Source organism: Juglans regia, chromosome 14 (genome assembly GCF_001411555.2).
Source record: "Juglans regia cultivar Chandler chromosome 14, Walnut 2.0, whole genome shotgun sequence".
Lineage (NCBI taxonomy): Eukaryota > Viridiplantae > Streptophyta > Magnoliopsida > Fagales > Juglandaceae > Juglans > Juglans regia.
Window position 1 is genome coordinate 6,579,585 of NC_049914.1, and position 25,768 is coordinate 6,605,352.

The following is a 25,768-nucleotide window of genomic DNA, read 5'->3' on the forward strand; positions in this document are numbered from 1 at the left end:
TCTCAATCCAAACTGGCTCTTAATTGATCATCCACCTTTAACATTTATAGAGCATTTCAAACCTTACTTTTTGGTGAACAAGGTATGTATATGCAGTTATGAATGTATCATATGGACTTTAGAAGATAGAAGACTCCTAAGTTCTGAGCATCAGTGCCGCCCCCAACCTAATATTTTGGGAGGATCGTGCTAGAGTTTGATGATAGATTTCAGCTTTTGTCAGTACATAGAACATCTGCTCATATTGGAATAAGACACAGACGACTTTGAGCATCATCATCTTCATCTATAGCTGTATCAGAATCGAAACATTGGAACCGGCTTCCCAATTCGCGTATGATTTCACCTGTATCATAAACTAGCGGATGAATTCCACACCTTTTCACTTCAACGGGTTTACAAAGTCCGATGTCCACCTTTCTCCGAGCAACGGACACCTCGATTTCGTCTCCACTTTCCATTTTCACTTGAATACTTGGAAGCCGTATCTTGAATACCAACAAATAATCTTCAACGGTTACAGAAAGAACACAGATTGATGGGTAATACGCAAGTATCCCGCCTCTAGTTTTATTAATCATTCTCACGAAAAGTTTATCCAAAAACGGTCTGGTAAATGCTTCATCGAATGCAAGAACAGCACAAACAAGTAAAATGCAGACTTCACCCTCTGTAAGCGAAGGTACATGAAACGATACTGAAGATCCGGTTGTCCGATGGCTAAACCAATTTGGAACTTCACTACCAGGGAGGATAACGATAAGATCACCCAGATAAGCACCCATGGTCAATGACTGCTCCAGAAAAAAAATGTTAACGTCCTAGAACACAGAGAGAGAGAGAGAGAGAGAGAGAGAGAGAGAGAGAGAGAGAACCTGGAGAATGCTCATCCTGTAATCACGAGCTAAATTGTTGCATCCTTGCATTTGAATGTATAACGTATATTTCGAACTCTCCAAGCCATTAATCTCAACCAGTTTGTGGCACTTACCAAGACATAAATCTCTTAGTTCCTTTAGGTTTGAGAGGTCTGTGAGTCTTTCCATTGATGTGCAGCCAGTTGCATTTAAGTCTCGTAAACTTGCAGGGAGTTCTGAAACAGATTGAAGACTCGTACACTCTTTCAAATACAAATACTGTAATTTAGGAAGGCGACCGATGCACTGAGGTAGGTTCCGAAAGTTGTTTTTTGAAAGATCCAAACTCTTGAGAGAAAATAAATCCCCCAGGTCATTGGGAATCGCATCTTCGGACAAGTTGCAATCACTGAGTACTAGTACTGTCAAAGAACGCAGCCCAGAAACAGAAGGAGGCAACAAACTTATGGGGTTCGATCTTTTTGGTGACATGCAGGGCAAGAAATGTGACAACCTAGATTTAGATGAGTGTCCTGTACTTCCAGATAAAAGTACAGTTTTCAGATTCTTCAAAAGGCCAAAGGAAGATGGTAATTGCTTAATACCGGTGTCCTCCACACGCAGCTCTGTCAAAGATATCATGTTACCCAATTCTTCTGATAACTTGTCAAGTTTTAAGCAGCCAGATAAATCAAGACTTTCAAGAGACCTTAAGCTGTAAATGCTTTTTGGAAGATTCTTAAGGTTCTCGCATCCTTTCAAATTCAACAAGACAACTCTTTTCAGAAGTCCAATAGACTCATGAACCTCAACCAAGCTTGTGCAACCTTCAAGTATCAGAATCTCCAGATATGGGACATGTAAGAAGTTTGGTAATTTAGTGAGACATTTGGAATGACTAAGATTAAGAACTTTTAACTTATTAAGTACCTGCAAAAACAAAATGATTAAAAAGATACAAGATAAGAAAAGGTCATGTGAGTTGTACATTTAATATAAATAATGAAATAAAAGATATTGTAAGATCATTACCTTGTTTCCCTTCCAGACTTGTCTGAAATTACCATGCTGCATGTCAAGAACGACAAGGTTCTCGAGATGAAAATTTGGTGGTAGACATTTTAGGGGACACTCATGCCAACAAAGCCATTTTAGCTCCTTGGAAAAGTGCGTGAAGCATCCCTTGAGGTTTACACTATTGATCTGGAGCAACCTCAAATTCTTCATGCCTGCGAATGCTTTTGTTTGTACATCTTCAAGTATGGGCAAATTTAGGCTGAGACCTTCCACTTCTTCCGACCCCTGGCAAGAAAGATTGTCGGATTAGCAATGCACATCCTCATCTTATGTTGAGCTAGAACACCTTTTCAACTAGACTAGGCCTACATATTCTCATTTTAATTTGGAAATACTAAATGATTTAGACAAGATTAGGATAGCTTAAAACGTGATTGTATACATTTTCAATGTTGCAAAGTAACACCTGCTTGGGATATATTGGGTGTTTACTTGAATTAGACACGTTTAGGATTACATTATACAAAGTATGCACGTTTGGTAAAACGAAAAATCCACAGGCATGCCTATATATATATATATATCATGTATATTTTGTGTGTCCCTGCATGTGCAAGTGTTCAAATATACAAAGTGCATATAGTTCTTGGTTCTTACCGTATGTTTATGCAGTACATTTAAGACATCCTCATGAAACCACAGCCTATTGCGTTTCCCAGGATTATTGGGTGACTTCTCAAAAACAATCTCTCTTCCCATATCTCGAATCAGATCATGCATCTTCAACTTATTTTTCTCATCAATCATTAGGAGGGACCTTTGGATGAGAATACTGAAACCGCTAGCAGGAAACAAACCACAACCATCGAGTATTTTGATGACATATTCTTTGTCCATATCAATAAAAAAACATGCAACATCAAGAAATATGTCCTTTCTACTATAATCTAGTGAATCAAAACTTCTCCAGAGTATTTTTTGAACGTTTTTGTGAGGATTTCTTCGCAATATTTTCAATTCGTTTTTCCATTCAGTAGTACTTCTTCCTTTAAGAAAAGAACCCAAAACCTCAAGAGCTAATGGAAGTCCTCCAGCATACTCCACTGCACTTCTTGAAAGGTCTTGGTAAGCTTCTCTTGGATGGACCATCCCAAAGGCATGCCAACTCAAAAGGCAAAGAGACTCGAACTGATTTAATTCTTTAACCTTATATTTGGCATTTACTCCGAGTTGAGTCAGCAGATGTTCATCTCTTGTTGTTACAATGACTCTACTTCCCGGACCAAGCCATTCAAAGTGTAAGGCTAATGCATGTATTTGTTTCAAGTCATCCACATCATCAAGAACAAGAATAACTCTTTTGCCAAAACATTTTTCCTCAATCAATTTGATTGCTCTATCAACACTGTTAACCTTCAAATTCCTTCTTTTCAAAACATCAAAAATCAGTTGTTCTAGCAAATGAAGTAAACCATTGGACTGCTCTGAATTTTCTTTAATATTCAAAAGACAACTGCTTCCTTCAAATCTATTAAATATTTGGTTATAGACAGCTTTTGCGAGGGTTGTTTTACCTATACCACCCATCCCATAGATGCCTACAATGCGAATGTCACTTGTTCCAAGACTTAATAAAGCTTTCATCTTTTCAACACGAGAATCTAATCCCACTGGTTTTTCAGCAACACATAAGCCATCAGGTTTTACTTTACAGAAAACCTCTTCAACAATTTGGTCAATGAAGTTTGATTCGTACCTAATCATTATGTCAAAACAAAAAAAGTAAAACAATAAAATAAGCCCAAGAAATGAAGAAGGAGAAGAAGAATAGAAGAGTCATCAGCACCAAAAGGATGTTATCATCTAATTTAAGCTGTGTTTGAATGTTGAAATAAGTTGAGTTAAATTGAGTTGAGATGATAAAATATTGTTAAAATATTATTTTTTAATATTATTATTATTTTAAAATTTGAAAAAGTTAAATTATTTATTATATTTTATTATGTCACAACAATCAGTTAAGTTCATATCAATTCCATTGACAATATCATGTAAAGCATCTTCTATATCATTTCTTATCTTATCCCAAAGTCGCGAAATAAACAATTTTCCCCCTTTCCAGTGTCTCAGGGCATGTTTGGATACTATGAGAATTTTCATAATTCTCAAAATTTTCAAAATTTCTTGGAATTTCATTTACAATCATCACTCAATCGCAAATACTTTTCATTTTCAATTTTCAATTTTTTTATTTAATCATTATCTAATCATTAATCAAACATAAAAATCAATATAATTTTTAATATCTTTAATATAAAAATAATATTAAAAAATTATATTCAAATAATTTTTTAATTTTTTAATATTTTTATTCAACTTTTTCTCTACTTTTCCAAAATCTAATAAAACTTCACTCAAATTATTTTATTACTGTTCACAAAAGGACACTGCTACTGAAACTGAGAGTTCCAACTGATGCTTCCAACAGACCACTACAATTGCAGTTTTTTTTTTCTTTCAAGTATTTTTTTAACATCTTTAAATATTTAAAAAAAATACTTAAATTCAATAATATTCACTTCCATAACTATTAAGGAGACGTTTGTATTTGCAGTTCATCTCAACTCATCTCACTACTATTCATTACTATTCAGAAATTTTAACTCACAAATCTCACTACTATTCACAACTCATCTTATTACTATTCACAATCCATCTCAACTCATCTCAAGTCATCTTCAAATCCAAACGTCTCCTTTTAAGTAAAAAAAAAAAAAAAAAGATACTAATCATCGGTTCAAAAAGCATTTCTCTTCGCAAAATTTATAAGATATTCCAAGTGTACAAGCATGCCCAGCGTGTATGATGATATCTTTTTAAAAAGAGCTTCAGAACCAAAGATCGCTCTAAATGGCATGATCTTTATATAATTGTAAGGTGGGCATGAAATAGAAAACCACCAACTAATCTAACTCAAGAACTAATTCTTTCTCTTCCAATTTTAGATCAACGTTCAACTTCATCTTCATCAATTTTCATCTAAATTTTAAAAGAAAAGAACGGGACAAAAAAATAGCATGAAAAGGCGCAGGAAACTATAGCATTTTACCCATTTGCAATACCGTCGAGATCCCAACCGGCACAGTCTGTAGCTTCGGTAAGAGCCTTTCTCCACCTCTGCACCCTCTCCATATCCGCTTGAAAGCGCTTTTCGTGCTTAGCAAATGCTTTGGCAACAGTTCCCGTCTGTTTTCGTATATCTGAGGGATTCACATGATAAAATATGGGAAGAAGAGTGTGACCTCTGGTTTTCGTACAGTTCAGGATCTCCGCAAGCTCATCAAGGCACCACTTGGAAGTAGCATAACCTTTAGAGAAAACTACAATAGAAATCCTTGATCCACGAATGGCGTTCAGCAGTTCAGTAGAGATGTTCTCCCCACGTGGGAGTTCATCGTCATCTCGGAAAGTGTGAATTCCTGCACGCACCAAGGCAGAGTAGAGATGATCGGTGAAGTTCTTGCGGGTGTCTTCGCCTCTAAAGCTCAGAAAGACATCGCGATCCCAATGATTCGAATGAGGCTTGGAACATGATGGAAAGGTTTGATCAGCCATGGAAAAGACGGTGCTGGCTGCGGTCAAGTTAGATTGGATCGGGAAAATGAGACAAATCCAGCAAATTAACAGTAGGCCGGGTAGATAAAGCGCCCAACGTCAATATCTTCAAAGTATCGTGTGGAAGCCTTTCATGAGCCTGCACCACCACCCTCGGATTCTCTTCTGGCCACTTGGCGGCCAGGCCCGAGTACGGAGTCGCTGTCGGTGCTCAAGTGCTCGAGAGAACCGAAAGAAAATGGGTTTAACGCTCAGTTTCTTCTGGGATTTATAGCCAAGACCGACTTGAATTAGGTTTCTGAAACAACCAAACCAAAGTGAAAGTAGATAACAAGGGAAAGTTATTCGTGTGAAAAGAAAAGGAAGAAAAAAGAAAAGAACGAGCTATCTTGACTCGGTTGAGTTCATTGTTGGCGAACTGATCGAAGACCCTATTTACTATTCCTTTTTCATCTTGAGTCCTTGACTTGCTGTTCAGGGTCAAATATACAAGCACATACACAGTACCGAAAATAATAATAAGTACAATGCATAAAACCTAGATATTACTTGTCAGCATCCACGAACACTCTATTCAAAACAACACCGAGACATGAATGTCACTATTGTGTTGTATCTGCAATTTCGTGGGCATATCTTGTTAGCAAATGTGCAGCTCTGTCTTCCAATACAGAAAAACTCAAAAGTCTTTAAAATGAGTAAGAAGACGATGAATTTTCTGTATAAGAGGTTCCTGTACAGAAAATGAAAGTGCCCTAAACTTTAGGACTTCAATTACATTCAACAAATCTCCTTTCAATATGAGATTATAAATATTCGAGTAGGATATCATCTGTAATCCTCTTAATGCTGCAAAAATTTCAATATCATCGACATAAAAAACACCCAAATCCTTCTTACTTAAAGCAAATAAAACCACACTATTATAATCACACGTAACAACAACACTATTATAAAGCTCCATCAAAGTTTAACTTTATCCTTCTTACAAGAGATTGGAGTTTTTAATAACATTGATGTTATTAAGACAATGAATAATTATATTTGAAATTGTGCTATTTGTATCCTCGAGAAATCGATCTTTTTTAAAGTAGTTGATGTTAGACGTTTTTATATCAACAAGTATATAAAAAATAAGGCTTACAACTAATTTGTTTTAGTGAATAGTTGTAAAATATTTCTAAGATGAGGTTTTGATATATTTGATGAATAATAAACATCTTTTGATAAATATATTTAAAAAAATAATGAAAGAAAAATAAAGAAATACTTTGTTTAATATAATAAATATTTTTTAATTTTTTAATTTTAAATTCCACTCTGGTTAAGCTTTTTTTTTTTTTTTTTCCCCTTCCTTTACTTTTTGTGTATTGTTTTTTCTTACTTTTAAGCCTTTTTTGCAATGTTCTCTCTCTCCGTTTTCGTGGTCTTGAAAATATTTTGAAATACACTTTTTATACGTATATTTTTTTTTTTTTAATTTTTCATACAACTATTTTTTAAATAAAAGATTTTTTTATAATATTATATTACTTTTATAAGTAATCTTATAAGAAAATATCACTCGTTTAAATAGTATTGTGTAAAAAATTGTGAGGATCGTTGTGTTTCGTTTTTCTATATAAATATATATATATATATATTAAAAAAAAAGAATTCTACTATCATTATCAAACTATAAACAAAAGGTATCTGCTATTATACTCAGACGTTGGAAAAGAAAATTATTTATCAATCATTTCGTAAGGAAGCAATATCTTGGTAGCCTTCTCTGCGAAATTTCACGGAATCTTCGACTGAGTTCGTCAACGGTGACTCGCCGAGTCAAAAAGTGAGTCGACGGTGAATGGGGGTGATAAATGACGAGTGAACCCCCTCGAGTCAAGACGGGTCGTCTTTCTTTCTTTCTTTCTTTCTTTTTCGTCCGATGTTAGGTTATTGAGTTTGCTTCTATATATATACGATGAAGGATTTGTTTGTAAAAAGATTTTCTCCCATTTGAATATAGAAATAGTTTCGTCTCTTCTCGTATCATCATTATAATTTTTTTAAATTATTACATAAAATCTAATTAATTAATTAATTTTTCAAATCTTAAAATAATAATAATATTAAAAAATTATTTTAATAATATTTTAATCAACTTTCATCTAAAACATATTCATCTCATGTAGAGGCCAAATCCCAAAATCATGTTCTCATCTCATTCTCAAACATTACTCAAATACAAATACTTTCAAACTAATCATTATAATTTGTTCAAACTAATTATTACAACTTTTCCAAACTTTCAAACAAAACATTAAAAAAAAAAAAAAAAATTCAAATTTTTTATATCTCCAAACAAAAATTATATTTTAATATATTTTTTAACTTTATAATATTTTATATTCAACTTTTTATCTCTTATTTTTTAAAATCTCATATAACATAACTATGACACTACTATTTATAAATTATCTTCTTACTATTCACAAAATATGAGTGTTATACCCACAGAGAGATTACACAAAAGTAATCTCACAAGCTGACGTGGCTCCACGTGAGCAGTCATATCTACATTACAATAAAAAAAACTTTATAATCTGACAGATCACATTAAGACACTTCAGTTTATGATATTATTTTTGTATAATCACTTTGTAGCTAGATTATTTCTTTTCGCAAAATTATCATGTCATCTCACTCGCCAAGCTTGTCCTTAGGGAATGTTTGGAGAATGAGATGAGAATTTTGTGAATAGTAATTAAATAGTTTGTGAATAATAGTAATATAGTTTGAATTAAGTATTTATTTGATTTTGGGAAATAAGAGATAAAAAGTTGAATATAAAATATTGTAAAGTTAAAATATTGTTATAATATAATTTAATATTATTTTTGTTTTGATATTTGAAAAGTTGAATTATTTTTTATTTTTTATTTAGAAAATTACGAAAGTTATAATAATTAGTTTGAAAAAATTATAATTATTAATTTGAAAATATTTGTGTTTAAATTATGTTTGGGAATGAAATGAGATGTGATAAGATATGTTTTCAAACATCCCCTTAATAAATAATATTGGATAATATAAAAATTTATAAAATATTTTTAAGACGGCAATTTTATAGGATTTTCTATTTAGGGCTGTGCTGCGCATCAGCCGGAAGCCGCAGCACACCACCCAATTTTATTTTATTTTTTTTTCACTCAATGCACTAGGTGTGCGCCGGCTTTCATAAATAGTAGGCTTACATTTATATTTTCTCTTCTATTTATCATCTTCACACACCATACTTAATTAATTATTAATTATTTTTATTTTGTTTTATTCTTCTTAAACTAATTAAATTCTTCTACTTATTATTCATATACCATACATTTAGCAATAGAACAAAATAAATAATAAATAATTATGTGTAGTGTACGGTGTGTGTGGATTATGAGTATAATTTTTATTTTTAAAAAGTGGTGAGACCCATTATAAAATGAAAAATTTTATTTATCATTTCTATATTATGCACCTATTATACACCTGTTTTTATTTTTTATTTTTTTTATTTTTTCTTAATAGATATATGGTAGAAATGATAAATAGAAGAATGCTTGGCGTAATAGGTAGATGTTGTGTAGATATTTTTTTTTAATCATATAATTAACAAAAGCTAAATAAAGATATTTTGGAATTTCATATATACCACATAAATTCCTTTTTAAAAAATATATAAGGATCGGATTAATGTCCTCTCAAGTTGAAAAGAAATACGTGCATGAAATAGATTTTATATTATTTAGTATTTATTTAAGAGGAATGCTACGTAGTTGTCTACACTGTACATCACTAATATTTTTATTTTTATTTTGATTAAACTAATTATATTTTTTTACTCATTATCTCTATACCACATATTTATTAAAAAATAAATATGTATAGTATAAAAATAATGAGTAGAATTATTATTTATTTAATACTATTCAAAATATTTATTAGAGTATCAATAAATTTCATAAGATATTTTATATACGAATAATGTCAGGTATAAGTTTTAAATAAATAAGTCTCGCGTAAATTCTTTATAAGGAAGTAAACCCTACTAAAAATGAATAGTTTGTTTTTTTTAATTTTTTAAAGTGGAGTTCACTTTTTTATAAATACTTCTACAAAATTTGTTTATTAAAGACTTAGATAAATCATTTCCCTTTATAAGTATACATGTCTGCTTAAGTATTTTTTTAATTAATTGTAATTATATTGGCAACGTTTAGATATTGAGTTGAATTGTAAATAATAAATATTTTATAAATTTTATTAAAATTAATTTAATTTTTTTAAATTGAGATAAATTTAATTTTTTAAATGAAAATAAAAAAAGGTTGACATTAATTTAAATTTTTTTATAAAAAATTGAAAATATAACATACCTCATCAATAATTAATATGAGATTAATTGAATTGAATTTCTTCTAAACAAGCCTAACTTCGGAAGACTACCGTTGTTTAACGTTTATTTATATTAGTATTACTCCCCTCTCTCTCTCTCTCTCTCTCTCTCTCTGATTCACCCTCGTAAACAAACAAAACACCACCACCACCGCCCTTCTATCCCACTGTCCTTTCAATTTTCCTGTCAGGAAAACTGACATACGATAAACGACTCGGAAATCTGAGCGAAGTTTGAGCTGAGCTCTTCGGCCTAGTGATCCAGACCCACATTTGGTTTGCGTACGTTTTGACCGAGCCCATGGCTGCTGCGCTGGAGTGCTGGTCGAGTCGAGCCAGCACGGACGAGGACATGGTGGAGCAGGTGCTCATGAGGACGCAGGACAGATCGGAAGGGGCTCCTCCGGGTGGTGCCGCATCGGGAGCGGGGGCGAAGGAGTCGACTGCGATGCAGAAGCGGCTCCAGAGGCTGAGCCGGAACGTGTCAGAGGCGCTCGCCTCGCTCAAGAACTCGCTGAATCTCGACTCGGCACGTGACTCGCCATCTGCCTCCTCGTCCTCGTCAAAGATCGAGTGCTGTAGGAAGGTGGTGTGGGGTAGCGTCGTGCGGAACCTCACGCAGCTATACCCCGGTAGCCAGCTCCCGGAGAAGCTAGTCTCCAACATCCGCAGGCATTACGACTCATTGCCCCTCAGGTTGACTCCTTTTACGAGCTTAGACTCAGTTTGGTTACTGAGAAAGTGTAGGAGAAATGAAAAGCCTGTCATAAAATGAAAAGAAATCCTGAACTAAATCAAATATTTTTGTTCAAGTTCAGTGGAGAAATGGGTTTTGTTTCTTAGGAGTCAAACAGGGCATTTAGTTGTCTCGTCGGTATTTTTAATTTTCCTTCAACGGAAAATTGATTTTGAGATTTTGAATTAATGTTTTCACACTTTCTTAGTTTCTTATTTACTTATCCAAGTACTTTTCTAATTTTTTAAACCCACGCCGACAGTTATGCTCAAGCGGGATTTGATATGAAAGAAGTATTTCTTCATATTAAGTTGATAGAGGAGGCATCGGGGGATGACCACCCTGCGATATTGATTCAAGAAGTGTCAGATGATGAAGTTCAGGGGTCTATATTCAAGCTCACATTTGCTTGCAACTCTGCCATTTCTTGGCCGGTGATGTCGGGGTGGCTGGATAACGCTTCCATTTGTTGTAAGAAGATACAGATCTTTGAGAAGAAGGGGTTCACACTTGGGGTTGTTCTTCTTTTGGTTCAAGCTGGCCAGGAGAGATCGTTCAAAACCCGGATTGAAAATGCTCTTAAATCGGCTATAAAGAAGCCTAAAACCAGTGCTGTAAAGCTCCCTTTTGGGCTCTGTGGGTGTCAGGAAGAGAGCACCAAAGGGAGAGACTTTGAAGAGATCGACGAAGAACCAGTTGACCAAAATTATGAACAGGGAGTTGAGAATTTGAACATCAAGGTTCAGCTTCAGATGCCATTACCCACTTCTTCTTTCAATGTGTCGGTTGATGAATGGCAGACGGTCCAGTCGGGTGGGGATGAGATTGGGAAATGGCTGTTGAACTCAGATAATCTTGAGTTTATTGACCAGATTGGACCCAGTTCATTTAAGGGAGTTTACAAGGGCAAAAGGGTTGGAATTGAGAAGCTTAAAGGGTGTGAAAAGGGCAATTCTTATGGGTTTGAGCTCCGAAAGGATCTATTGCAGTTGATGACCTGTGGGCACAGGAATATTTTGCAATTCTATGGTGTTTGCATTGATGAAAATCATGGGTTGTGTGTCGTGACAAAGTTGATGGAAGGTGGATCAGTTCATGACTTATTGCTGAAGAACAAGAAGCTTCAGACTAAGGAAATTTTAAGGATTTCTGTTGATATATCAGAGGGGATTAAGTTCATGAATGATCATGGTGTTGCATATAGAGATCTCAACACACACAGGATTTTGTTGGACCGGCATGGAAATGCTTGCTTGGGGGACATGGGTATTGTTGCTGCTTGCAAGAGTGTTGGTGAGGCCATGGAGTACGAAACTGATGGTTATCGGTGGCTAGCTCCGGAGGTTTGTTCCCTATGACATTAGATTAAGTTACCAAATTCATTTCATGGCAATATAAATGCAACTATATAATTCATAACTTTCACTTTTCCAAATCAGTGAAGGTAATTAATTGGATCATTTCAGTTGACCTGTAATGGTATCGCCTGTACTCTATGTCATTAAGCATTTAGAATTAGTCCACAAATTAAGTCAGCTGTCGAATGCATGAATAGTAACTGTTTTTTAAATGATGAATTCTATGGAAACAAAATGCTATCATTCCTTTCTGAACTGTGCATTTGAAACTTTGTTTCCCTGTATTCCTTAGGGTTTGGTGAAACTTAATTGTCTGAAGTTTTTATTATCAGTTGCTATGCAGTTATTTTATATTTTAAATTCATCATGTGCCATCCTAGAGTCCAAATGCATATTAGGAAACCTTGATCACACATTATTTATTTTACTTTGATTTTGTGAAATTTGGTCAAGGAAGAAAGTGGATGTTCTCTATTTTTAACTTATTGGAGTCTGCAAGTTGTTGATGGATGCTTGGCCTAGAACTTTAACATTGAATTGAATTTAACAATGTCAACTATTAGAGTAAACCATTTGTCCTACCTTATCTTCGTTGCCTACCTCAGAAAGAAATGCAACTTTTTCTAAATAAAACTTGTGGGTATCCAATTATATTTTTTCCTTTGGTCTTTAATGGAAAAAATGTCAGTTTTGCGGTGCACAAACATATCTAGGTACATTGTATGTGAGTTTTCAGGACCACTCTACCCTTGTTAAAAGAGACTTTATGTCACTTATCTCAACATCATTGTTCTAGCATGCCTAACATGTCTTCATAATTGTATTTGCTTTACACTTCAATATTGTGTTTACCTTTATCTAAGCACTACTGTATATTCCCTAAACAAATCAGCTTGATCCCAAAGTGCCACTGTCATGAAATTCGGTTCGACTAGTGGAGCCCACTTAATGGAACTTTTTAAGATTATAGCATGACTTTAGTCTTAAGGTTATGAGTCGTATTCTTACCTACTTTGGGAAGCCATCTATCTAACCACCCCCACCCCTACACTGACCAAAAAAGGGGAAAACCAACTAAACAGAAAATCCAAAGAAGAAAAAACAAACCATTTTCTGTAAGGCTGTAAGCTACAGTGTGTACACTGCTTTTTCCTAACTTCTTTGGCTATGTAACATTTATGTTGTTGATGTCCTTGGAAGCTACATGAGAATCAATTAGTTTCAAATGTATATATGTGGTTTATGTATTTGTCCTTGATTTTGGAAATAAAGAAGCTACTGCTGTTGATTGAAATTGGGAACTTAATTATCCCATTCTGCACAGTACCAGCCTATCTTTAGACAGGATTTTTTTAATCGGTAAATAATAACTTTATTAATGATAGAAAGCAGGCATGACCCAAGTACACGGAACATGTACAAGAGCAGCACCCCTGCATAATTGAGTAGTTACTGCTTATTTAAAAGTAGAACATTTGTAGTAGTAATGGATCACTTCACAAAGGACATTTAACCTTGAAGTTCTTCTTTGAAGTTTGTTTCAATTCACCAATATGCGAGTGTATACGAAAGTTTGCCTCTTCATGTCCTTTAGCATAGACCAAATCAATGAGTACTGCAATGCTGAAAATGGTTCCTGTTTCCTCTTGTTTGTATCGGTTGAGAACAGATAATTGCAGGTGACCCAGAGAGTGTTTCTGAGACATGGATGAGTAACGTATATAGTTTTGGGATGATAATTTGGGAAATGGTGACCAGTGAGGCGGCTTATGCTGCATATTCACCTGTGCAAGCAGCGGTTGGGATCGCTGCTTGTGGCCTTAGACCAGAGATACCCAAGGACTGCCCACAAGTCCTAAAATCTTTGATGACAAAGTGCTGGAACAATATCCCTTCAAAGCGCCCTCAATTCTCTGATATTATATCGGTATTGCTGCGGCCAAACAACAGCAGCAACAAGCAGTAATAGGTAACCATCTTTTTAATTTCAGTGGGACCTGATCGGGCGATACTTGTTCGTGTAAAACAGCTTCTGGTTTAGGAGTTGCCATGCATAAATGTAGATCCACGGTGCTTATATATAGAAGTGAAGATATAATTATTATTTCTCTTGCCATTGCAAGTCTATATCTTTATCATATTCTAAACAGAAAAGGAAAAAAGAAAGAAAGAAAGAAACCTGGGTCAATATTGTTTTCTTTCAAATGTCTTTTGCCATCTCATGATTCAGGTGGTGACGAGTAGCGGTGGGAACATTAAAAGATGTTTTCCCTTCGTGTTCATATGATTGATTCTGCATTCCCTGTTTTCTTGTAAAAGAGTAACATCATTTGACTAAAAGTGGCACATGTTCGGCCCGATAAAAAGAAAAAAGAAAAAGTGGCACATGTTTGGCGGTACGGGCCTACAATTTTGATTATTACAAGGAACTTTGTATGTAACTTATCTTTTTGTTGGTCTGGTGGCTATCAATGGGGCCCAAGATGGGGTCTCCCTTGTTTTTGTGTCTCATGAATCATGGGAGGCGAAAAGCTTCTCCAATCACTCCCTCTATCCACTTCCACTCTATCTTGAACTCCAGCTTCTATGGACTAGTTCCTGTGCAATTCCTAGCTGTGTTAGTGGCTCTAGGGTTTTTTGGATAGCCTTGAACTCTACAACTCTTTCGATGCATTAACAACACTGGTGGGAGGAACTTTCATTTGGATATAGTATCTTAGATTATCTGTAAATAGTAATGAAATAATTTGTAAATAGTAATGAAATAATTGGTAAATAGTTTGTTAATAGTAATGAATTAGTCTGAAAATATGTGAAAACAGTTGTGTTCCCGAATAGGTCATGTAAGTTCCTCTATCAAATGGTACCTTTATTTATGTGAGAAGAAAATTGTGCAAAAAAAAATAAAAAAAAATGAAAAGGTTTTACATGTATGATGATTATATGCTATATGGATGATTAGTTTGTTTTCATAACTCTTTTCGGCTCGTCTCATCTTGTTTCATCTAATCATTATAATTTTTTTAAATTTTTACACAATAAAATAAGTAATTTAATTTTTTCAAATCCTAAAATAAAAATAATATTAAAAAAATATTTTCTAATAATATTTTATTTAACTTTTAATTTTAATCTCAACTTATCTCATTTCATCTGTGAAAACAAACGAGGCTGTAATATTTCATTGCTTCGGAATGAAATTGGGTCTAGACCGGGCTTTAGTTTCCAAGAAATAAAAAATGGCCTAGTTTGGGCCAATGCAAGTTTACATTTCAAAGACGGCATCGTTCAACCTATAATCATGTTTTTCTCCTATAATCTTTTTTGGTCGGATAAGGGAATCGCATCAGTTATCAAAAGAAAAGAAAAGAAAGGAATCACGTGGGCGGTATATTTCTGGTCAAGCATGAAGGCTGCACATGCATGACCTAGAAGTTAGAAATACATAAAATAAAATAGAGCACCACATGCGTGACATGTGCATGCGACTATTCATGAATAGGCAATATTCCTATTTTTCTCTAGTAAGTAGGCATCATGTTGACATGAATGAAGTCTCTTTTGAGTAGGGCTGGGCTCCGACTCCGACGGAGTGGGAGTGCTCGTTTCTGACTTCCGACTCCGACAAGAGTCGGAGCCAAATTGGAGCTCCGACTCCGATCGGAGGTCTGAGCTCGACGTGCGCTCGACGTGGCGCTCGAGCGGAACTCTTCTAGAGAGGTTCGCTCGACTTCCGCTCGACATGTCGCTCAAGCCAATGTTCAATACAACGTGTGCTCGACTTGCGCTCGACACCTCGCTCGAATGCAAGTGTTCAGTAAAAAAAATTTCGGAGTCGGAGTCGGGAGCTTCTTGGAGCTCCAACTCCGACTCCGACTCCGAATAGATATTCGAAGCTATTCCGAATTCCGACTCCGAATTCCGATGACTCCGACAAAGTCGGAGTCAGAGTCGGAGTGGAAGTCGGACAGAGTCGGAATTTTCAGAATTTTGCACACCCCTACTTTTGAGTGCGAGGATTGTTACAATGTCAAGATTCATGAAATTCATTTCACGTGTCTATCTTTTTCCAACTTTAGACTCGAAAATACAAATGAAAAATCTTAAGAAATGAAATATAGGAGAAAGAAGAAAAAGAGGTCTACAAGGTTTAGAAATTGTATAAACGTTGTATAATCGTTTTGAAAAATAGTGGGATCTATTATTAAAAAATTAATTTTTTTCATATGGGTCTCATGTTTTATTCATTTTTTTCAAAATGATTATGTGACGGTTGCACAATTCACGATTACAAATATCTTTTTTCCAAAAAATATATGTTCTTCTAATCATCAAAGCTATTATTTTTCCTTTGTGGGTCCTCCCTGATCCTGCTCTATGTAAGCGGATGGATCATGGCACCATTGCTGGACCACTCCATGCGGCCCACTACATAATCATGATTTATGAAAACAGCTGGGCCTGGGACTGTAATTGTGGCACAAGAAGAGAAGGAAAGGGCCCATTCTCCAACACATTCCCTCTCCTTGTTGCTACACACCTCCGCGTAGGGCCTTCTTTTTAATTTTTAGTTTCTTATTTATTAAAGATTATAATAATCAAATTCATACTTTTCATTGGTTTGCTTTAATATTTCCACTTAAAAAATTCTATTAATACTGGATGCAAATAAATGGCACCCGTAAATTCATGTTAATGTCTTAAAATTTTATAATTGTCAAGGATATCTGGTGGAACTTAGTATTTAATGGAGTTGAGGGATAATTATATGCCAAATTATTATGATCATGTTATGTTGTGAGTTGTAGAATAATGAATAGCAGTGAAAAATAAGTAAATAATAATAATAAAATAATAAATAATAGTGAGGTATTCTCAGAATATCTGAAAATAATTGAATACCCAAACTAGATTAATTTGCAAGGCAAAAGTTTTATAATCTTTTTAAATGGAGAAAAATATATTTTGTAGTCTGCATTATAAAACAACCTTCTAAATATTAAATTTTAGTGTTTTTTTTCTTCAATTCCAACGATTAATTTGGGTCTCTAATGTCACGAGAGAACTTTTTTTGTTCAATTGCTTAAATTAAACAGGCAATATTCTTGCCTAAGTTATCGTGTAATAATTGGTTATATAATTAGAGAAATGTTTGGTTTACACATAAATCTTATACAAGTAAATTTATATATTGAAGTATTTTAATGTAATTCGTTAAATTGGAAAATTATTTTTTTTATTATAAAATAGATAAAAAATATTATATTGTACGAGTGTATAATTTTCTTTTTATAAACTTAATATTTTTCATGTAATTTTTGAGGAAAAAAAAAACACTTCTCTTATAATTAACAATTTTAATAACTGAATATTGGGTGACAGAATAGAGATATCATAGACGAGTTTTATTATTTTTATACATCATATATTATATTTTTATTTATTTTTTAAATTTATTATTTATTTTATTTTTTTTTAATTTATGAAATATTTTTACTCATCATTCATATATTATGTATTTGATAAGAGAAAAAAATAAAAAAAATATAGTATGTAAAATGATGAATTGAATTTTTTAAAGACTTGCCCAGTACTGGTAGAAAAGAGAAGCCCGACGCCATACTTCCGAGAGAATCAAGCGTTAAAAACGACGGCGTTTCAGACAATCTGCTATTTCACTCTCTCAGAGGCAGATGAGAGAAGAAAATGGAGAAAAATGGTACCTTCCCACACAAGGCAGCACCTGTCCTCTTCATAGATCCCCCAAAACCCTAGAAGCTCCATGCCATTAAAGATGCAAATCCTTAAATACCCCTCCACTCCCACTGTATCAGCACCTATCTCTCAATTCCCATAAATTCCTTCCCAAGGAACTTAAAACCCAAACCATTAATTAAGTAGAAAAGAACCTCCAAAAAACTCCCCCATTAATCCATCTCTATCTCTCTCTCTATTTCTCACACTATCTCTTAGATTCTATTCTTGTTTCATCAAAGTTCTAATTGGTACGTTTCTTTTTCTTATTTCTCTACTAGATTAAAGACTTTAATCTCCTCTTGCTTTGCGGGTTAACCGTGGAAGAATTATGTTTGGATTTATGCTGGTGTGTTTGTGGACTATCTTAATGATCGGTACAAGTTCTCGATTTCTTTAATTGTGATTCTTTTGGTAATGGCGTTTGTCGCGTGTGTAGAAGCTTGCAACTCTATATGCTTCCAATAAAGCGAGCTTGTGAAGGAGTGGTTGTACAAGAAGACATTGAAAACAATAACGACAACGGCAACAACACCAACGAGAGTAAGAGCGAGGGCGCATCCGTTTTCAAGAAGATTCTGCTCGCGGAAGCTACCGATTCGACGGTGAAGATCACTAGCGAAGTCGTTTGTGGTGAGAACAACAGCAACAACCACGGTAGCGATAGCTTAGTTAAGGGAAAAGAAAAGGAGGAGGCTTCGATCATGGCTATGGGCGATGCCAACACGACGGGCATCGACGAGGATCTGCACAGCCGGCAGCTCGCGGTGTATGGCCGTGAGACCATGCGGCGGCTTTTCGCATCGAACATCCTCATCTCCGGGATGCAGGGTCTTGGTGCCGAGATTGGTAAACATTTTTTTATGAGTAATTAGGGATCGGATATACACACACACACACACACACACACACACACACACATGTATATATAGTAGCTTCTTTTCGTTATATTATCCATTTTTTTTCCTGAATAAGGTCTGATTCATATTGGTTTTGAATTTTTAATATAATGGTTTGGTTTCTTGTGTGATAGATATTGGTTAGTGTTTATTGAAATCATCTAGTTGTTAGTAAGAGAGTCGCTAGATTATGGATACGTTATCATGTATTTTTGCGTATGCATTAATGTATTAGTTATGTCGGAGACATCATGGTGCAGCCTAGTTGTCAAAGGGTGGGTTTGGAATGAGCTGTAGAGTCAGATATCATGGTTTCTATGCCGCATGAAAAGTTCCCTTCGATTACCTGATACATTGTACTGGAGGGTGGGATAGAATATCTGGAGTTTCCTAGGATGGGTCCGAAGGACCCTTCCTTTCCTTCTCTGGTTTCTTCACTCTGGATCCTTGTTATATTGGTTTAGTTTTTCATCTCTGCGAGAAGGCTTTGGACGTTGATAGGCATTTTTGCTTTTCCTTCTATTCTTTTTCATTCTTTGAAGGAACCAAACTAGCTGAAAATGATACAAGAGTGCACCTATCTGTGATCTGATATCTTCTCCTGTGCACACTGGATTAGTTGAGATACTGTACTCTCTCTCCCTCTCTCCCTCCCTCCCTATTTTATCCGTCATTCTTTCCATGGCCATATGATTCGGACTTGATTCTCATTATTGCTGGTGCTGTAATTCTGGTGGTGGTTCTATAATCCATAATTTTTGCTGGTGTTTATAATGTTATTTTTGCTTGCTGCAGCAAAGAACCTCATTCTTGCTGGTGTCAAGTCTGTGACCTTGCATGATGAGGGGGCAGTGGAGTTTTGGGATTTGTCCAGTAATTTCATTTTTACAGAAAATGATGTTGGTAAGAACAGGGCACTTGCTTCTGTACGAAAGTTGCAAGAGCTCAACAATGCTGTGGTTGTTCGTACCTCAACAAAAAAATTAACAAAAGAACAACTTTCTGATTTCCAGGTACTTTTCATTTCTTGTTTCTTTTCTTTTGTTGATGTACTGGTTGTTTGCTTATCTGATTTTGGACGTTATTGATTTTAGTGTTCTTGTGGGGGCATACTTCGATGTCCATCTGAAATTGAACCACTGCATAATGGTTTTGTACATTTTGAACAAAAAAAAAAAAGAAGACTTTCTTTGGGGATGTAATTTGCTATCTGATTTATGGAGTGATCAATTTTGATGTTTGGGTTTTGGGTGGGGGGGCTGCTTGGATGTCCATCTGAAATTAATTCGCTTGGTTTTTTATATTTTGAAACAAATCTTTCATTTGGGATGTAATTTAAATATGAAAATATGAAGCAGACCCTAACAGTTAAGGAAATAGAAAACATTTATTTATCTGCACACATGTACGTGATGCATAATGTATGCACACTGTAGCCACTAAGGGGTTGTTTGGAAATAATTTGCATCTCATTTCCTTCCCAAACATCACTCAAACACAAGCACTTTCAAACTAAACATTACAACTTTTCCAAACTAATCATTACAGCTTTCCCAACCTTCCAAACAAAACAAAAAAACAATTTAACTTTTTCAAATCCCAAAACAAAAATAATATTAAAAAATAATATTCTGACAATATTTTAACTTTATAATATTTTTATTCAACTTTTTCTATCTCCTTTCCCAAAATCCAATAAATACTTAACTCAAACTATCTCACTACTATTCATAAACCATCTTACTACTATTCACAAAATTCTCATCCCATCTCATTTCCCAAGCATCCCCTAAGAGTTCAAGGCAAGGAATTATACGGACTGTTTCCCAAATGAAAAATAGAAGGGGATCCCCCTTTTCTAGTGGGTAATTTGTTGGCCAGAAACTATATATTGATTGAGCTGCCTTCTAGCTTTCTTCTACTATTTCTTAACTGGTTGGTCATTTGCTGGATACTGTCTTGATGGTAGAGAAGCGAAGTTTTAAATTTTTGTTTGATTGGAGAGGTCAAAATTTTCTTTTCAATACTCTGCCTTTGTACAGCTGCTATAGATTTTAATGGGCTTAACTTTCATGATTTGTTTGGATTTTTCTAGATAGGTGTTTCTCTTGTATTTGGTTGCACTACTTGCTCTTTTTAATGAATTTTTTCTTTTAAAAAAATGACAGTTCATCTGTTCCCATGTTCCTTTTTCCTAAACTACTTGATTGCGGAGTTTCGTAAGTCATGTACTTCAACTGGCATGGAGATTCACCACTTGTCAAGGCATGACCCAAGGTACCCCAAAAAGTCTAAAGATAGAGTTCCATGAAATACTAGCTAACTCACAATGAAGCAAGAGAGTCAATGAATTTCCTGCTTATTGCAGACATACAGTAGCAATCGATCACTAAATAAACTTTTTCCTAACTAGGTGTTTCCTCTTGTATACATCCTGTGTACTTGGGGTTTTGCCTAGTTCTATCAATAAAATTTTTACTTATAAAAAATGATGGGAGCTTAGATGCATTTGATGGAACATTTTTACATTACTATGAATGTTGTTCCTCTTTCATCATCTTTAATACTTAATTTTTTTGGCTCTTTTGGCATCCTGTTGGTTAAATTTGTGTTGTTGCTGGATTTGATCTGACTTTTATTTTCTACTCTGTGATTAGCGTTTGAGTGCAACTTTTAACATTGTGAAATTCTATTTTTAGTTGTCACGGTTCTACTTCTTGGTTGATCACATACCATAAACTGCTTATATCAGGGGCTCAAATATTAATGTGGACAAAATTTTATGATCTTTGGATTGGCATTCTATTATAATTTCTAATTTGCATCCCTTTTATTACACATAGCTAGCACCTAAGTAATTACCTAATATGTGTTTTTATAGAAGTTGCAGTTGCTACTACAGTAATTTACTTGATACTGTAAAGAATGTAAATGCCAAGAATATACTTTCTAAGGTTGTGGCTATGCACCTTCATCATATTTCAAATTTTGGTTCTTTTATCTGACAGGCTCCATAAATTGATCATAAATCTTATGCAATGTCGTATTTGCTCTCTCTCTCTCTCTCTCAACATACTGGCCTGTGTTTGTATTGTACTCATTGGATTGCATATGCTTCTGTTTATTCTTTCGTGGTGCAGGCTGTTGTCTTTACTGATATCAGTTTTGAGAAAGCTATCGAGTTTAACTATTACTGTCATAATCATCAGCCTTCTATTGCATTCATCAAAACCGAAGTGAGAGGCCTTTTTGGTTCTGTGTTTTGTGACTTTGGACCTGAGTTTACTGTTGTTGACATTGATGGAGAGGAACTGCATACAGGTATAATTGCATCGATTAGCAATGACAGTCCTGCCCTAGTATCCTGTGTCGATGATGAGAGGCTTGAGTTTCAGGATGGGGATCTTGTCGTGTTCTCTGAAGTTCATGGAATGTCAGAATTGAATGACGGGAAACCAAGGAAGATTAGAAATGCAAGGGCTTATTCATTCACTCTTGAGGATGATACTACAAATTATGGAACCTATGTGAAAGGTGGTATTGTCACACAGGTGAAGCAGCCCAAGGTGTTGAACTTTAAGCCATTGAGAGAAGCGCTAACCGAGCCTGGTGATTTTCTTCTTAGTGATTTCTCCAAGTTTGATCGCCCACCTCTCTTGCACTTGGCATTCCTGGCGCTGGATAAGTTTGTCTCTGAGTTGGGACGTTTCCCTGTTGCTGGTTCAGAAGAGGATGCTCAGAAGCTTATATCTATTGCCACTGACATTAATGTGAGCTTGGGGAATGGAAGACAGGAAGATATTAATCCAAAACTGCTCAGGCACTTTGCCTTTGGTGCAAAGGCTGTACTGAATCCCATGGCTGCAATGTTTGGTGGTATTGTGGGACAAGAGGTTGTGAAAGCATGCTCTGGGAAGTTCCATCCACTTTTTCAGGTTACTACAGATTGTTCTTCTTTATCTTGATCTGGAAAGTTGGTTGAGCTTTCTATATTGAAACTATGCCTGAGGGAGCCTTTCTATAAGGCCTTCGACCTAGACACCTGATGCTAGTTTAACTGTTTATTCTTAGTTGCTACAAGATCTTGCCACTTTTTGAAGGGTGAGAGTTATTGACATCTTATCTTGATGCTCTTTCTCATAACCTAATGTTATTTTACCTTTTCTTTTGCAGTTCTTCTACTTTGACTCGGTGGAGTCACTTCCTTCAGAGCCACTGGATTCAAGTGATTTCAGGCCGTTAAATAGTCGTTATGATGCACAGATTTCGGTCTTTGGGTCTAAGCTTCAGAAGAAACTGGAGGACACAAAAGTGTTTATTGTTGGATCTGGTGCACTAGGCTGTGAGTTCTTGAAGAATATAGCCTTGATGGGAGTTTCGTGTGGCAGTCAGGGGAATCTTACAATTACCGATGATGATGTAATTGAGAAGAGTAACCTCAGTAGGCAGTTCCTCTTCCGTGATTGGAACATTGGTCAGGCCAAATCCACTGTTGCTGCTGCTGCTGCCGCTTCAATAAATCCTCATCTGAAAATTGAAGCATTGCAGAATCGAATTGGCCCTGACACTGAGAATGTATTTGATGATACCTTCTGGGAGAATTTGAGTGTTGTTATTAATGCTCTGGACAATGTGAATGCCAGACTGTACGTTGATCAGAGATGCTTATATTTCCAGAAGCCACTTCTTGAGTCAGGAACTCTTGGTGCCAAATGCAACACCCAGATGGTCATTCCTCACCTTACGGAAAACTATGGTGCCTCAAGAGACCCACCTGAGAAACAAGCGCCTATGTGCACTTTACACTCATTTCCGCACAACATTGACCACTGCTTGACATGGGCTCGATCTGAGTTCGAGGGTTTGCTTGAGAAAACACCAGCAGAAGTGAATGCATATTTATCCAATCCAAGTGAGTATAGTACTGCAATGACGAATGCAGGTGATGCTCAGGCCAGGGATAACTTGGAGCGTGTACTGGATTGCCTTGACAAAGAACGATGTGAGACATTCCAAGACTGCATTACTTGGGCTCGTTTAAAGTGAGTTCCTTGAAGATGATTCTTGTAATAGGATTTATTTATTTATTATTATTATTTTTTTATGATAGAGAAGAGGGTTTATTAAAAACAAATTATATAAAAGTGTTCATCTTCCCCCTTGCTGCTAATATTGTCTTTTGATTTACTCAGGTTTGAAGATTATTTTACCAACCGTGTAAAGCAGTTGATTTATACTTTCCCCGAGGATGCAGCAACCAGTACTGGGGCTCCATTCTGGTCAGCCCCTAAGCGATTCCCTCAGCCGCTGCAGTTCTCAACTGCTGATGTCAGTCACCTACATTTTGTCATGGCAGGATCCATTCTGCGGGCAGAGACATTTGGTATCCCAATTCCTGACTGGGTGAAGAACCCTAAGAAGTTGGCTGAAGTTGTTGATAAACTGATGGTCCCAGAATTTCAGCCCAAGAAAGATGTGAGAATTGTAACAGATGAGAAAGCTACCAGTATGTCTACCAGTTCTATAGACGATTCAGCTGTCATTGCTGAACTAATATCAAAGTTAGAGCAGTGCCAAGAGAACCTGACACCAGGGTTTAGGATGAGACCTATTCAGTTTGAGAAAGTATACCTTCTACTGTCTCTCCTTCATTAATTTTTTGGCACTGTTCCCATGCTTGTCTGTTGTCGCCTGCACTTAAGTTGGTCTATAGTTAACCTGAAATTGATATGCGGTAGTTTAATCTGAAATCATGCTTATGTGCTTGAATGGCTTGTCAGTAGGTATATAATTGGATAACATTTTTCTATGTGCCCATTGTTAGAAGCGGGCTAAAAATGGTTGGATATAGCATTTTCTATGTTATGAACTTTCCCCCAAGTTAATCACCCTTTGACCTTTAATATCTTTTGGCTAAATAAGTATTGAATTGACTTCCTGATTTTCATATGCTTCGTTGCATAAATGTGCAGGATGATGACACAAACTTCCATATGGACCTGATTGCCGGCCTCGCCAACATGAGGGCACGGAATTACAGCATCCCTGAAGTTGACAAGCTGAAAGCAAAGTTTATTGCTGGTAGGATCATTCCTGCAATTGCAACGTCCACAACAATGGCCACAGGTCTTGTCTGCCTGGAGCTTTACAAGGTTTTGGATGGAGGGCACGGAGTGGAGGATTATCGTAACACGTTTGCCAACCTTGCACTGCCTTTATTCTCCATAGCTGAGCCAGTTCCACCCAAGGTCATCAAGCATGAGAACATGAGTTGGACTGTTTGGGACAGGTGGATACTGAAAGGCAACCCAACTCTGAGGGAACTCATCCAATGGCTTAAGGAGAAGAGGCTGAATGCCTATAGCATATCATACGGAAGTTGCCTGCTTTATAACAGTATGTTCCCTCGGCACAAAGAGCGAATGGATAAGAAAGTGGTGAATCTGGCCAGGGAAGTGGCCAAAGTAGACCTACCTCCATACCGTCACCACTTAGATGTCGTTGTGGCCTGCGAAGATGACGAGGACAATGACGTTGATATCCCTCAAGTATCCATTTACTTCGGTTAGATGGTGGTTTCCAATAAGCAGTCTTAAGGATAGTGATTTTGTGGCGGGAACTCTATTTTTACAGCTATCTTTGGCTCTTAGTGTTGACTCAACAAACAGATCATATCAAATGGATAATTGTAACTACAGTGCACATTTTATACAGAAATTCGGAAGATTTTACTGTGTCTTATAATTCTCCATTTGCTTGCTTTATTCTAGTAATGATTTTGTGATGTTGTCTAGTTAGTATGGCCAAGCATATAAGCAATTTTTGAGTTCTGAGATTCAGTACAGCAATTGTGACAATGTGACATGGCAACTTCCGTGACTTGCTCTTAGCAGAAGAGGAGAACGGGGATGTGAATGGCAGGTTTGGGGCCAAAAACAAAACACAAAATTCTCATCTCATCTCATCTCATCATTACACCTTTTTCAAATCCCCATACAAAATATAATAAACAATTCAACTTTTTCTAATCCCAATACACATTTTTCAAATCCCAAAACAATAATAATATTAAAACTTAATATTTTAAACTTCAAAACAAAACACAAAATT

The 25,768-nt window shown here is 35.6% G+C and overlaps 3 protein-coding genes across 4 annotated transcripts; 2 read left to right on the forward strand and 1 right to left on the reverse strand.

Moving 5' to 3' along the window:
- On the reverse strand, nt 1-5,891 carry LOC108996902 (disease resistance protein RPV1-like). The gene is made up of 5 exons (XM_035684964.1): nt 4,984-5,891; nt 2,532-3,630; nt 1,890-2,159; nt 876-1,787; nt 1-794 (listed from the first exon to the last, which is right to left on the reverse strand). Exons 1-5 carry the CDS (start codon nt 5,487-5,489, stop codon nt 240-242), a joined length of 3,342 nt encoding a protein of 1,113 aa, XP_035540857.1. The 5' UTR covers nt 5,490-5,891; the 3' UTR covers nt 1-239.
- A 4,125-nt stretch (nt 5,892-10,016) lies between these two features.
- Nucleotides 10,017-14,435, forward strand: LOC108999710 (probable LIM domain-containing serine/threonine-protein kinase DDB_G0287001). Its single transcript, XM_018976616.2, has 3 exons — nt 10,017-10,607; nt 10,910-11,990; nt 13,675-14,435. The coding sequence occupies exons 1-3, from the start codon at nt 10,213-10,215 to the stop codon at nt 13,969-13,971; spliced, it is 1,773 nt and encodes a 590-aa protein (XP_018832161.1). The 5' UTR covers nt 10,017-10,212; the 3' UTR covers nt 13,972-14,435.
- Nucleotides 14,436-17,670: 3,235 nt separating this feature from the next.
- LOC108996893 (ubiquitin-activating enzyme E1 1) lies at nt 17,671-25,420 on the forward strand. 2 transcript variants are annotated; one of them, XM_018972933.2, is made up of 7 exons: nt 17,671-18,010; nt 18,199-18,608; nt 19,454-19,671; nt 21,799-22,593; nt 22,832-23,700; nt 23,851-24,283; nt 24,631-25,420. In XM_018972933.2, exons 2-7 carry the CDS (start codon nt 18,215-18,217, stop codon nt 25,225-25,227), a joined length of 3,306 nt encoding a protein of 1,101 aa, XP_018828478.2. In that variant the 5' UTR covers nt 17,671-18,010; nt 18,199-18,214; the 3' UTR covers nt 25,228-25,420. The 2 variants fall into 2 exon arrangements, with proteins under 2 accessions (XP_018828478.2, XP_035541117.1); XM_035685224.1 differs by having other exon boundaries at nt 18,202-18,608.
- Nucleotides 25,421-25,768: the final 348 nt, after the last annotated feature.

Bases quoted from the DNA above. Each gene is read 5' to 3' on its own strand.
- LOC108999710 (XM_018976616.2), top strand. From the start codon at position 10,213: ATGGCTGCTGCGCTGGAGTGCTGGTCGAGTCGAGCCAGCACGGACGAG. The intron at 10,608-10,909 runs GTTGACTCCTTT...CCACGCCGACAG, and splicing joins TACGACTCATTGCCCCTCAG to TTATGCTCAAGCGGGATTTG. The intron at 11,991-13,674 runs GTTTGTTCCCTA...GGTTGAGAACAG, and splicing joins ATCGGTGGCTAGCTCCGGAG to ATAATTGCAGGTGACCCAGA.
- LOC108996893 (XM_018972933.2), top strand. From the start codon at position 18,215: ATGCTTCCAATAAAGCGAGCTTGTGAAGGAGTGGTTGTACAAGAAGAC. The intron at 18,609-19,453 runs GTAAACATTTTT...TGCTTGCTGCAG, and splicing joins GGGTCTTGGTGCCGAGATTG to CAAAGAACCTCATTCTTGCT. The intron at 22,594-22,831 runs GTTACTACAGAT...TTTCTTTTGCAG, and splicing joins AGTTCCATCCACTTTTTCAG to TTCTTCTACTTTGACTCGGT.
- LOC108996902 (XM_035684964.1), bottom strand. From the start codon at position 5,489: ATGGCTGATCAAACCTTTCCATCATGTTCCAAGCCTCATTCGAATCAT. The intron at 2,160-2,531 runs GTAAGAACCAAG...CTTTCTTGCCAG, and splicing joins ATGTACTGCATAAACATACG to GGGTCGGAAGAAGTGGAAGG. The intron at 1,788-1,889 runs GTAATGATCTTA...TTGTTTTTGCAG, and splicing joins AAGTCTGGAAGGGAAACAAG to GTACTTAATAAGTTAAAAGT.